This window comes from Leptonychotes weddellii, chromosome 4 (genome assembly GCF_054177405.1).
Source record: "Leptonychotes weddellii isolate Sample4059 chromosome 4, ASM5417740v2, whole genome shotgun sequence".
NCBI classification, from domain to species: domain Eukaryota; kingdom Metazoa; phylum Chordata; class Mammalia; order Carnivora; family Phocidae; genus Leptonychotes; species Leptonychotes weddellii.
Window position 1 is genome coordinate 167,681,417 of NC_138372.1, and position 13,274 is coordinate 167,694,690.

The 13,274-nt window shown below is 41.9% G+C and overlaps 1 protein-coding gene across 1 annotated transcript in view; it reads right to left on the minus strand.

The window, feature by feature from the left end:
* The window catches only part of LOC102729837 (trafficking protein particle complex subunit 9), a 326,483-nt gene that overhangs the window by 3,538 nt on the left and 309,671 nt on the right, over positions 1-13,274 (minus strand). Inside the window, exon 18 of the mRNA XM_081816622.1 lies at positions 5,471-5,613. Within this exon, the coding sequence (XP_081672748.1) occupies positions 5,471-5,613 (143 nt within the window). The remainder of the gene's footprint in view (positions 1-5,470; positions 5,614-13,274) is intronic.

Genomic DNA, 13,274 nt, shown 5'->3' on the forward strand with positions numbered 1-13,274 from the left:
GGTGGTGGGTATTGAGGAGGGCACGTTCTGCATGGAGCACTGGGTGTTGTGCACGAACAATGAATCATGGAACACTTCATCTAGAACTAATGATGTAATGTATGGGGATTAACATAAGAATAAAAAAAAAATAAAAACGTTTTCATTCCACATAAAGTTCTTTTCATACCTTCTTAAAAATAAATTGATCAGGGGCACCTGGGTGGCACAGTCAGTTAAGTGTCTGACTCTTGCTTTTCACTCAGGTCCTGATCTCAGGGTCATGAGATCAAGGCCCAGGACGGGCTCCACGTTCAGCATGGAATCTGCTTAAATTTCTCCTTCTCCCTCTGCCCCTCCCTCCTGTGCTCTCTCTCTCTCAAATAAATAAATCTTTAAACAAAATCATTTGATCATATATGAGAAAGTCTATTTCTAGACTATTATGATCCATCAATCCCTTTGTCTATCTTTCTAACAATAGCACTCGTTTAATTACTGTAACTTTATATTAAGTCTTAAAATCATACCCTACACCCTCCAACTTCTTTTGTCAAGACATGTGTCTAGTCCATTGGCGATAGCCTGTTCCATTTTGAAATAATTTCTAAAATAACTTGTCAATTGCACTCAAAAAAAAAAAAAATCCTGCTGGGATTTTCATTGGAATTGCACTGAATTTATAATCCAGTGTGGGAAAACTGGTATCTCAGCAATAATTGATTCTTCCAATCAACAAGCAAGGTATACCTCTCCAATTTTTTAAGTGCTAATTTCCCTGGCCTGTGCTTTGTCATTTTCAGGGTAGAGATCATATGTAAAAAGATCTATCCCTTAAGTGTTATATGATTTTTATTACAATATAAATATTTTCAAAATTTCATTTTCAAATTAATTGCTAGTATATAAAACTATAATTGATTTCTGAATATAATATGGGATCATCCTACAATCTTACTAACTTGACTTATTAGTTCTAATAATCTCTAATAATCTCTTGGCACAGTAGATCTCACGGTAGATATTTATGTACATGATCACATGTATCATGCAAACACATGAATAATAACTATACTTCATTTCCAATTTTTATAGCTTTCATTCTTTTCTCATCTCATTGCTCTGATTAGGTAGAACTGGCAGAAAAGTAATGAATATACTGGCAAGAGCAAACATACTCACCTTGACTGATCCTGAGCTTAGAGAAAAAGTGCTCAGCCTTTCATAATTAAGTACAATGTTAACTATATAATTTTAGGGGTTTGTAGATGCCTTACACCAGGTTGCAGAAGTTCTCCAAGCCTTGTTTACAGTTTCTATCATAAGTGTTGAATTTTATCAGATGATTTTTTTCCCATCAACTGACATCTTATTTTTGTCCTTTATTCTGTTAGTACAGTAACTTCATGCACTGATTTTTCAATGTAAAACAATCTTGTGTTGCTGGATAAAACCCAAATTATACATATTGTGTTCCCTTTTTTATATTGCTGGATCTGATTTATTAATATTTGGTTCTGAATTTTTTCAATTATGCATACTGGTCACAATATTTACTTTCTCACAATGTCTCTCCCTGGATTTGGCATCAGGGTGAAGGCAGTGTCATAAAATGAGAACTGGAAGTATTCCCTCCCTTGCCTACTTCTGGAAGAATTTTTGTAGAAGTGGTATTATTTCTTTCTTAAAAGCTTGATGTATTTCATAGTGAAGCCATCTGAGCCTCAAGTTAGCTGTAATTAAGATTTTAAACTCTAACTGATATGTGACTATCTCAGGGACTCTATTTCATCTCGTGTCAATTTTAGTAATTTTTGTCTTTCAACACACTTTTCATTTGTAAAGTTTATTGGAATACAATTTATCATAAAATACTTTTTATTATTCTTTTAATGTGTACAGGATCTGTAGTGATTCATTCACAGTATTAGTAAATGTGCTTTCTCTTTTAAACTCTGATTGTCCTGGCTAAGGCTTTATTAATTTATTAATCTTTCCAAAGAATCAACTTTTGGTTGCATTGACTTTACATATTATTTTTTCATTTTCTATTTCAATGATCACTACCCTTTACTATTTTTTGAACCATTCAACTTTTCTAACATAAACATTTAGCATCCTATATATCAGCTGGAATTATTTACTAGAACTGTGCATGTTTCCTATATTTGTACTAGTTTCCTGTCTGCTTGTTCTATCAAATACCAAGATACATGTGTTAAAATATTCAACTATAATTGTGGCATTTTCCATTTCTCCCTGAGATGTCAGTTTTATTTTGAAGTTATGTTTTTAGGTACATTTGAATTTAGGCTTCCTATGTATTCTTGATGATGTGACCATTTTATCAATATAAATTATCCTATCTCTTTTTCTCCTCAAAGTCTATTTGTTTGATATTAATATACCCACACCAACTTTCTTATGATTACTGTTTGAATGGCATATATTTCCCCCCATCTTTGTGCTTTTCAACTGTACATAACTGTTTCTGGTAGTGAACATGTTAATTGACTCTAGTTTTTTTTAATACAGTCTGACAACTTCCACTTTTAAATACAGTCTTTAGTCCATTTACATTTAATGTAATTCTTGGTACACTGGATTTAAGTCTACCACGTTGCTATCTGTTTCCTATTTGATTGTATGTTCCTAGTTCTTTACTCCTTTCTTGCCACCTCTTCCCCACTTTTCAGTTTAAGTATTTTTTAGTAACCCACTTTTGCTCTTCTGGCTATCTTTAACTTATGATATGGTTGAAGCTAGAATGTGGTAACACATAACATGTGAGAACTACCATTTCTCCTCTACTCCATTTCCCTTCCATTTCTCTGTGCTATTTCCTATTGCGTATTTTACTTCTATATAGGATATGCACTACAAAATTAAATGCTCTTATTTTTTCTTTAAATAGTCAATAGTCTTTTAAAGAAATTAAGCAAGGGGAAGAATCTCTGATATTTATTCACTTGCTATTTCTATTTTTGGGATTCAACATTCCTTAATATAGACCCATGTTTCCATTTGGTATTATTCCTGCCTGATGAGCTTTTATCATGCTGATAAAACACAAGGATTATGCTCTATCCATCTCTTACCCCACTGAGTCCTTTATATAACATGTGAAACACTGGAGGTATTGATTTTAAGAATAAATGAAACATTGAAGGTGCTGGTTTAAAGGTTTACAGTCTGGTAAGTACTTTATTAGAAGTATAGAAACCCAAAGAAGGACCAACCCACTCCATATAGTCATATTCAGGAAAATTTTACAAAAATGGTGACATAGATCGTCAATGCCAACAAACATTTCCCAAAAGGTTAAGTAAATGAATGACAGTTTAAGAAGAGTTTTAGAAAAAGATGTATGCAAAGGCACACTGCAGGAAACTGTCTTGACATACCCAGTGAGAATCTCCACTTGATGTGTGGAGAACTGGGGGGCAAATGGAACTGGGGGCTCAAGAGAAAGGTCTAGGTCAAATCTTTAAGTACCCTGAATATCACAGTAGGGACCTCGAACTTTATCTCCTAAGTACTGGGAAAGTCTTTAAGCCAGACAGTGACGTGGGAACATCTGTATTTACAGGATAATGCAGGAGCAAACCTGGAGGTAGGGGGACCACAAAGGCAACTTACTCCTAGAGTCCCAAGGAAAAGGAACCAAGATGTGCAGTGGAATGTAGAGGGTGATCAGGAGACATTTCAGAGGCTCAATCCACAGGATCTGGGGAGGATTAGGCTTAGCAGGGGTGGAAAGGGAGGATTAGAAGAAATCCAATCTCCATCCGAAGAGCAGGAAGAAGACCATGCAAGCCAACAGAAAAGAGAGCAGGGTCAATGGGTGGGGAATTCGGGAGCCAAGCAGCACTTGCGCTAACCACCGACTCTTCCAAGTGTGTGTTTGCTCCATTCCACACGGTAGCATTTTTCTCATCTTAAATTGTCATTTAGAGCAGCAGGGGTCGTGACGTGCAAACCGGCTATCAAAAGCGGGGAACAAACGCAACTCAGTGACAACCTGTGCTGCTTCCAAGAACTATTTATATGAGCAGTGGCAGCAGGCGATGCGGGGATGAGAAGGAAACACGGCAGGTACATCATGGAGCAGCCCGAATGCACAGGAAGGGCCTGAAACACGGGAACAGCGAACAGCGTCTGGCAGCAGTCCTGGCCACGGCTCCCCCGGGGCCAAGCGCTTTGATGGTTTATACAACAAATTCAAAACAGAAGCAAGCCTTGGCAAGAAAGACTATTACTCCGTGGACTGAAAAAGTGACAGATGATGAAATGTGATGCTAAAAAGCCCAAGCTAAGCCATTAATTCTTGTGAAGCCATTCTCTGATGGCTGGGAAGAAAAATAGTCTTTCCTATAAACTAAAACTACACTTATTATTTGGGACTGTATCACTTTAAAGGGAGTTTTATATCAACTTTAACATGGGCAGCACCAACCGTCTATTTTACACTGTGGAGTACAGAATCCTTTGTGGGTTTGTGGAGAGGAAGGGGATGCTGCACATGATGCTCTTCCCCCAGTTCAAGGCCACAGAGGTGCCCGTCACCACTGCCACTTAACTCTACTAAGACTAAACATCACTATCCCGCTGCATCCTGCACCCATAGGTAAGGCACAACGGGACATGAAGACAGTCAAGTACTCAGTGCTAATCAGTACCTGTTTTCTGCAGGCTGCTGGCCGCTGGGGCAGGGGTCTGAGTGGCAGAGGGTCTCCAGTGGGCAGGAACACCACCCACCACGTTCAGACCGCACCACTCCCAGGTCACCCTAGGTCAAAGTTTCAGATGGGAAATGGTCATTCTCCCGCCTTAGAGAAGAATACCTCTAGGACCTCTGGCCACTTCTGGGTTTGAGGTAGACACAATGTCTGACTTCTCTCCCCCGATGGAAGACAAGACCTGGAGAAGTAACTAGGAGGAAAATTTCTGTCCAAGAAGGGCTCTCTGGGCAGAAACAGACCAGTGCTCCAGACGGCTGGGAGCTCCACGAACGGAGGTGCCTAGATGCTGGACAGCCTGGAGGGGCACACAGTTTTCCTGGGATGCCAGCAGTGACACAGAAAAAGACGTAGGACTCCCCCAGGAGTACCCGGACACGGGGCTAGCGGCCGAAACCCCTACCAACAGGAGAGCTGAACCAGACTGAAGCCAGGACCAGGCTCAGGGCAATGCATGGAAAACGTGTCCTATACAGTGATGACCACAAACAAGCATGTTGCAACATTAACATCACGGTTACGCCACCTGAGAAGGTGTAAAGCCCATCCACTCACAACTAACTGAAAAAAGCGTTTCTGTATAATGCCTGTTTTTCTGATGCAGAACCTAAGTCTCAGGGAAGCTAAGCAACTTGGCACAGTGGTTTGGATTTGACTAGAGGTGGGACAAAGAGGAACACGGAGGTCAGAATTCCAAACGCAGTGCTGCAGGACTCTAGAAAAAGGCCATGACAGAGCAGAGATCGGTTTACCTGGTTGCCGGCAGAGTACTGACTCGGGTGAAGAATACAGATGGCTCGGCTTCCACGTGCAGCCCCAGGGAGAGGTTCCTATAGTACCCTTCGACGTGGCCCGGACCTCCAGAGTATTTGAAATTCAGGATAGCTTCCAGGGTCTGAAATGATGAAAAAACGGTAAGTTAACAATCCTGAAGTTGATCAGCATTCTTCCAGAAGGCATGCCTCACTTAGGTAAGGCTGAAGAGAACCCCAACTGGGCAACTCCAACACCTGGCACGCACCTGCACCATCTTTCCTATGATGCCCCCTGTGTCTGCACTTACAATGCCCAGCCCAGACATGCACATGGAAAAAGGCTCCAAAATCCTTCTGTGGCTTATAGAGCATTTTAGAGAGGAAAACACATTTCCATCAGCATCACTTAAACACAGAGATGAGGGGGTGGGGAGGGGATGACCCTTCTCTCGGAGGTAGCATCTGGCTCCCCGGCCGGAGGTCAGTAAAGCTGACAAGCTACAAACTCATCAAAGAGATGAGGTCACAGGGCAACTGTGGGGCCAGAAGGCCAAGGAGGTACAAGGCCCTTCTAGAAGGTAAGGTAGGGACACCGGTCAGCAAATGTAGAGCCAGCCACCACACAGGCCAGCAGAAAGGCATTAGCTCAAGGTCAATGAATTGCTAAAGGCTGAGGAAGGGCTCTAATAACAGGGAAGACCCCCTGGGAGCCCAGACAAGAAGGAAGGCCCCACCCACTCTTCACCATGGACCTCCCTGGGGATACACACTAAGGACTGGCCAGGGTGCAGGACAGCAGAGGGGGCCTTCCGCGGTAGCACAGACATGGAGGAGGGGGTCAGCAACCACTGAAGGAAGGGTATGAAACCAAAACCCCAGCTTCAACCCCACCCTCCCCTCTCATCCCCCCATCCAGACCCCTCTTTCTCCTCTGAAGCAAAACCCTAAGCCGCTGGAGGAGGGGCACCCAATGACAAGGGCACAAAGGCAGGGACAAATATCCATTCCCGTGGGGGGGCGGGGAGGGCAGAAGCTAGTCCCAAGCCAGAATCCCGTACCAGTGTGGTTAGAGGTCCCCCACCACCGAGCCAGGCTGGAAACCCACTCATCCACAACGCCCACCAGATACTAGGCAGAGATGGGCTGCTAGGTGAGGGAGGAGCAGGGAGGCCAAGGGAGCCCAACACAGAAGACCCAAGTGCACAGCGTGGGACAAGGACAGCAGAGAAGTCCCATCTGCTCCTGCCACCAGCCCCAGTGGGGAAGGAACAAAGGTGTGGAAAGATCCCACCCATGTTGCTGGCATGCAGGGAGGGCTGAGGATGGAGGATGACCATTCTGGGAGAAACGCTTGGCACCTCAGTTCCCTCCCCCTCCCCCGCCCATACAAGACAACACCAGAGGAATTTGGAGCCTGTGGGGCACCCAGGTAACCATAGCAACAAGAAATCTCAAACCCAGCTCAACCCCTCACTAGAGTGACTCAACCTTCCACGTGAAGTCCTAACAGAGGCATCAGCAAACTATGGCCCGTGAGCCAAATGTGGCCTGCAGCTGGTTTCACATGCCCCGAGAGCAGTTTTTACAGTTTTAAAAGGTTGTAAAACAACAACAATGGAAAAAAAAGAGCATACAACGCTGACCACTTGTGGCCGGCAAAACTGAAATATTTACATATGGTTCTTTATGTAAAAAGCTTACTGATAAACTGTAAGAAGAAAACAGAAGTAGATCCTCGTAACCGTGGATGAGGGTGTGGTGTCACAGAGAGGACACCAAAAGCACCAGCAACAAGGGACAAGAGGCCAGTGTCATGGAAATCCAAGGAAGGTAGACCTTCGGGAAGACGGGTCAGAACGCCCCCTGCTGCAGCCAAGCTTGGAAAAAGGGGTGTGGGAAAGTACCCACGTCTGGCCAGCAGTTGACCGAGGGTGACGCTCGTGGAAGTCAGAGCTCACAGAGCCCAGAGAAACCAGAGAAATGGGTGGCACTGGCCACGGCCAACTGGGGCTTCAAAGCTGTGCGCTCCAGGTGGGGCCTAAGCATCGCGTCACCTGGTAAGAGCAAAGTGAGCACAGAAGGAGCCACCTGCCTTCCTCCCCACGTTCAAGAGCCAGTTATTTCGATAAACCTTCCTGGCAAGGCACAGTGTTTGGCCTCCGGTCCATGCTTTCACTGACCTGTTTCTCCCTTCCAGGGGAAAGGCGGCCACAGCTACAGACTTTTTTAAAATGAAGAACACACCCTCTATGTGCACGTCTTCAGAGACAGGGCACCCCGAGGAGGACAATGACTTTCCCGAGAGACTCGAGACGTGTGGAGCAGGACGGTGCAGCAGGCGGGGAGCAGGTGCAGAGGCCAGGCTCAGTGCGGCCCGCTGGCTCCCCGAGGTCCTGGGTACGCCTTCCGTCCACTCTCAGCCCGCTTCTCCACTGTGACACGGGGACAAGAATGAGCACCTAGCTCAGCGCAGATTCGCTGAGAAAATGCAGCAGCAGAGCAAGTAGACACTCATTGAAAAGAATTCCTTTCTCCCTCTGACCTCGCCATCTGATACCTGGAAGCAACATGACTTAAAATGGGAAGAAACCGGAAATGGATTTCAGTGCTGTTTCTACCCCATTTTTTATCACAGTAAGATATATAAAATAAAATTTGCCATTTCGACCATTTTTAAATGTACTGTTGTGTGGCATGACATACATCCGCAGAGTTGTGCAATCATCACCACCCTCCATCCGTAGGCAGAGCTTTTTCACTTTCCCAAACTGAAACTCTGTCCCCATTAAACACTAACCCCCTGCTGCCCTCCCCCAGGCCTGGATACAACCGTGCTCTTTCTGTCTCTATGAATTAGAGGGCTCTCGGAACCTCCTGCAAAAAGAGTCCTAGCTTTTGTCCTTTGGGGACTGGTTTATTTTACTCAGCTTCATGTCTTCAAGGGTCGTACATGGTGGAACAGGTGTCAGAACGTCCATTTTAAAGCTGGAGCTAAACACTCCACTGCACGCACAGGCCACATTTTATCTATCTGTTGAGGGACACTTGGGTTTCTTCGACCTTTCAGCTATTGTGAATAACACTGCCATGAGCATGGGTAGACACACAGCGGTCCTGAGATGGTGCTTTCAGTCCTTAGGGTACTCATTTCTTTATATATTTGTTTTAGGGATTACCATGCCATTTTCCATGGTTGCGAGATCATCTTATGTTCCCACTGACAGAGCCAGAAAATATCAGTTCCAATTTCTCCACATCCTTGTCAACATCTGTTATTTCCTGTTTCATAGCTTTGTTTGTTTTTTATAATAGCCCTCCTAACAGGTGTGAAGTGATATCTCTTTTTGGTTTTGATTTGCATTTTCCTAATGACTAGTGATACTGAGCATCTTTTCATGTGCTTACTGGCCCTTTATTATTGTTTTTGGAGAAATGTCTGTTCAAGCTTTTGAGTCATTTTAAAAGCTCACTTCCCACACCTCTTCTTCAAGGTCTTTCACACCTAGAAGCTTATAGGTTCCCTTCAACTTCTGTACCACCAGGAATGCCTTCACTGTGCCTAAATGTGATATAAAGCCACACCTGATCCAAGAGGACATCTACACTTCCTCACTTAAAAAGGGCTCAAGAAAATATTCAAGAAAACAAACATTCTGAATAATGGCCTTGAAATGCCCAAACCTGTGAAGTAACACAAATGTCACACGGACTTTGTTTTTTTTAAGGTAAACTAAAAGTCCAGGGAGTGATGTAGTAGAAATCACCTAGGAAGGCAGCAAAAAATTCCTGGGGATACATAACAATCAAGTACTACATAACAAAGAAGAAATAGTCTGTGTTTCTATTTTCTTGGGATTGGCTATGTCTTTTGCTCTGTAAAGAACCAAGGAAAAGATAGGATTACAGGGAAAATAATTTATAAAAATCAAGCAAATTAAAGATTTTGTGGGGGCGCCTGGGTGGCTCAGATGGTTAAGCGTCTGCCTTCAGCCCAGGTCATGATCTCAGGGTCCTGGGATCGAGTCTCGCATCGGGCTCCCTCCTTGGCGGGGAGCCTGCTTCTCCCTCTCCCCCTACTGTTCCCCCTGCTTGTGCTCTTTCGCTCTCTCTGTCAAATAAATAAATAAAATCTTAAAAAAAAAAAAAAGATTTTGTGAAATTATTGAGTATTACTGCCTTCCTTTCTTAAAAAACAAACAAAAAACCTCTCCTTGGCTCTATAAAATTAGAATATTTTAATAAAAACAGAAAGTGGGTCGGTAAGGTAAAAGACATAGGATGCTCCAACTTTTTTTTCAATCACAAAATAATGAGAAGCAATGTGCTACTCTACCCTAAGACTTCCCCTTCTCAGAGTATGCTGCAGTCCTTACTTGGAAAAAATACTATTACAGAAATCAGTAATGGGCAAGGAACTGAAGAAAAAAAGTTTCTAGGCATACAACTTATTATTTGAGCTAAAATAAAAGGTCTTTCAGTGGTTACCTTTCATTGTGCACCTACTAGGTACCAAATACCATGATAAGTCATCTACACACACACTGACTGTAATGTTCTTAAGAGTCCTACAAGGAAAGCCCTGTTTGCATAACCAACTGAGCCACCCAGGCGCCCGCCCTGTTTGCATAAACAAGGCTCAGAGCTGTTACATGACTGGTCCAGGCCACACACCCAGGAAGCAGCACATCCAGGATTTAAATGCAGAGCCACATGGCTGCACAGCCCGCTCTCTTGCCATTTTTGTAAACTACTCAGAAGAGCATTCATTCATCCATCTACCCACTCACTCACTGACCCTGAACAAATGTCTACTATGTGTAAAGGATAATGGCAGAAGGCATGATGCCACCTATGGGGACTCAAGTCTAGCTAAAGACACAAGCCAGAGACATCTTTAGATAAACTGTTATATGTTACAGAGAAGTATCCTAGGATATATGGAGATACCAAAGACTATTACACCTGGAAGGCCAGGAGTTGGATAAGAAGGAACAACATCTCAGCAAGAAAGGCAGAATTAGGCAACTGTTAAATTGAAAATGGATAAACAGAGAAAAATAAAGTCTAGTTCTTGAAAATATCAATAAATATGACAATCCTCTAAGGTAGTCTGATCAAAAAAAGAAGAAACTAATTACCAATATCAAAAATGAAAATGAATGTCAGCAGGGATCCTACACACATTCAAAGGATAATAAAATAGTGCAAACAATTTAGTGCCAATAGGTTCAACTTGAATAAACACATCACCAAACGGAACCAGGAAAAAATAGAAAACCTGAGAGCCTCATGTCAACTGAAGACACTGGATTCACAACTGAAAACAGCCCTCCTAAAGGAAGCCCAAGGCCAGGTGGTTTCCCCACTGAATTCTATCAAAACCTCAGGTTAGAGACAATACCAGTTTTATACAAACACCTTCAGAAAATAGAGGAAACGTCCCCCTTTGTTTTATGAGGGCAGTCTTACCCAAATACTAAAATAACACAGTTTACATGGAAAGAAAACCACAGATCTATATCCATCATGAATTTAGATGTAAAAAATCCTAAATCCAGTAACAGATAAGATGAAAAACACATCATGACCAAGTAAGTTTATCTCAACAATGCAAGGTTGGTATAACACCAGAAAATCAGTTAACTTTCATTCACAATATTGAGACTATTACTAGACAATAAAGAAAAGCCACATGATCATCTCAATAGCATCAGAAAACACAGTTGACAGAGTTCAAAACCCACTTAAGATTTTTTTAAAAAAATCTCCACAAACTAGGCATAGAAAGGAATATCCTCAATCTACAAAGTGCACCCATGAAAAACTTTTGCAGTTTAAAACCACATATCATGGTAAACTAAATGTTCAGATTTTAATCTGGATTAAGGCAAGGACATAGCTGTCATTACTCCTATCAACATTGTACTTGAGATCCTAGCAAGTTCAATAAGGTAAGAAAAAGAAATTAAAGGCATACATGCCAGAAAGGAAGTAAAACTGTCTGCTCACAGACAACATTATCATGTACCAAAAAAAACCAAAATCTTATAAGGAATCTGCTAGAACTCTCAGAAATTGCTGGTGTTAATATAAAATAGCACAATCACTTTAGAAAACAACTAGTCAGAATTCCTTACAAACTTAAAAAATTAACATATTATTCAGCAATAAAACTCCTACCAAGAAAAATAAAAAGACCTATCCACACAAAGGCATGTATGTAAATATCCATGGAAATTTTATTCATAATAATCCCAAACTGGAAATAACCTCAATGTCCAAGAAGAGGTAGGTGACTAGATTAATTGTAGTACATCCATAAAATGGAATACTACTCAGCAACAAAATGGAACAAACTACTGATACACACAACATGCAAGAATCTTAAAAACATTATTCTAAGTGAAAAAGGCAGTATGCTATACTACATGCTTGCATGTATAGGAGATGCTGGAAAAGGTTAGTCTTTAGCGACAAAAAGCAGATCAGTAGTTGCCTGGGGTTGGGGCAAGAAAGGATTGACTATAACGGGGTCAGGGAAACTTTTGGGGGTAATGAGAATATTTTACATCGTGGTGCTGGTGGTGGTGGTGGTTACACGGGATATACATCTGTCAAAATTCGTCAAACTGTACAGTTCATGTGGCTGCATTTTATAGAAAGCAATTTATACTCAAACTTGGTTTCTGACCATTTATAGGCACACAATCACTTGCAAACATTAAAAGACTCCAAGTAACAGTGTGGGCCACACTGATGGGGGACTTCTCATGTCTCAGTACAAACATGCTACGTCAGGATTCCCAGGTTCTACAGCAAAAACCATCCAGTGAAATTATGATTTATCACAATTAAAACTTCACATGATCTGGGAAAAGTCATATCCTTCCTCTAGTTCCCCATATCCTCATCTGTAAAATCAGAGTTGTGCCAGATACTACCTAAGGTTCTTACCAGTTCCTAAATAAACTATTATTATTCATTCTGTATTACTGTTTCATGATTTCTAATCTAAATAAGGCTCTTGCCAGAGAGAAACCATCACACTGTACAGTATCCTAATTTATATGTCTAAGATATAGATCTCTAATTTTTAAAAACCCTAATTGGACCTGTCACCACAGATTTCCTTCTGCTCTATTTCTGTGATAGGACATAAGATTAATAGCTGTGATATGATCCACTTAATAAGTCAAACATTCAGGACCAGAGGTCCCAGCTGGGGTTCATTCCCAAGAGACCAGACCTACGGTTTACTTAAGGTCAATGAAACATACAAATGAAAGCCATACCATTACTTTCCAGTTAATTAGCACTTTCAGCCAAAGTCTTTCTTCAGTGTTAATTATGCCTTAAAGACGCCAAGTGACTACAAATTAAATGGTACATCCCCAATAATGCAGGAATGGACAATGAGCAACACCAGCCATCAAAATGGCTCATACTCAAGAGGCACAGCAGTCCCTCGGTGGCTGAGATGGGTTGGGACACCAGGTTCACATGGAGGGGGATGTGGCTGGGACCATTAAAAGACCAAGTCAGAAATCTGATTTTGGGGAACAAGAAAAGCAGCCATTTTCACATCTTTTTTTGTGAAGTGTATGTTGATATCATTTGACCTTTTTTATTAAATTGACCTATCAGTCCTTTTTCTTCTAGACTTACAGGTTTTATATATTAAGGGAATTACTCCTTGCCTGTGATATAAATCACAAATATTTTTCAAAGTTGGACACTGTCTTTGGCACTGTTTATGTGCCTTGCAGAAATGGTTACCATTCTTCTAGTTAATGCATCAATC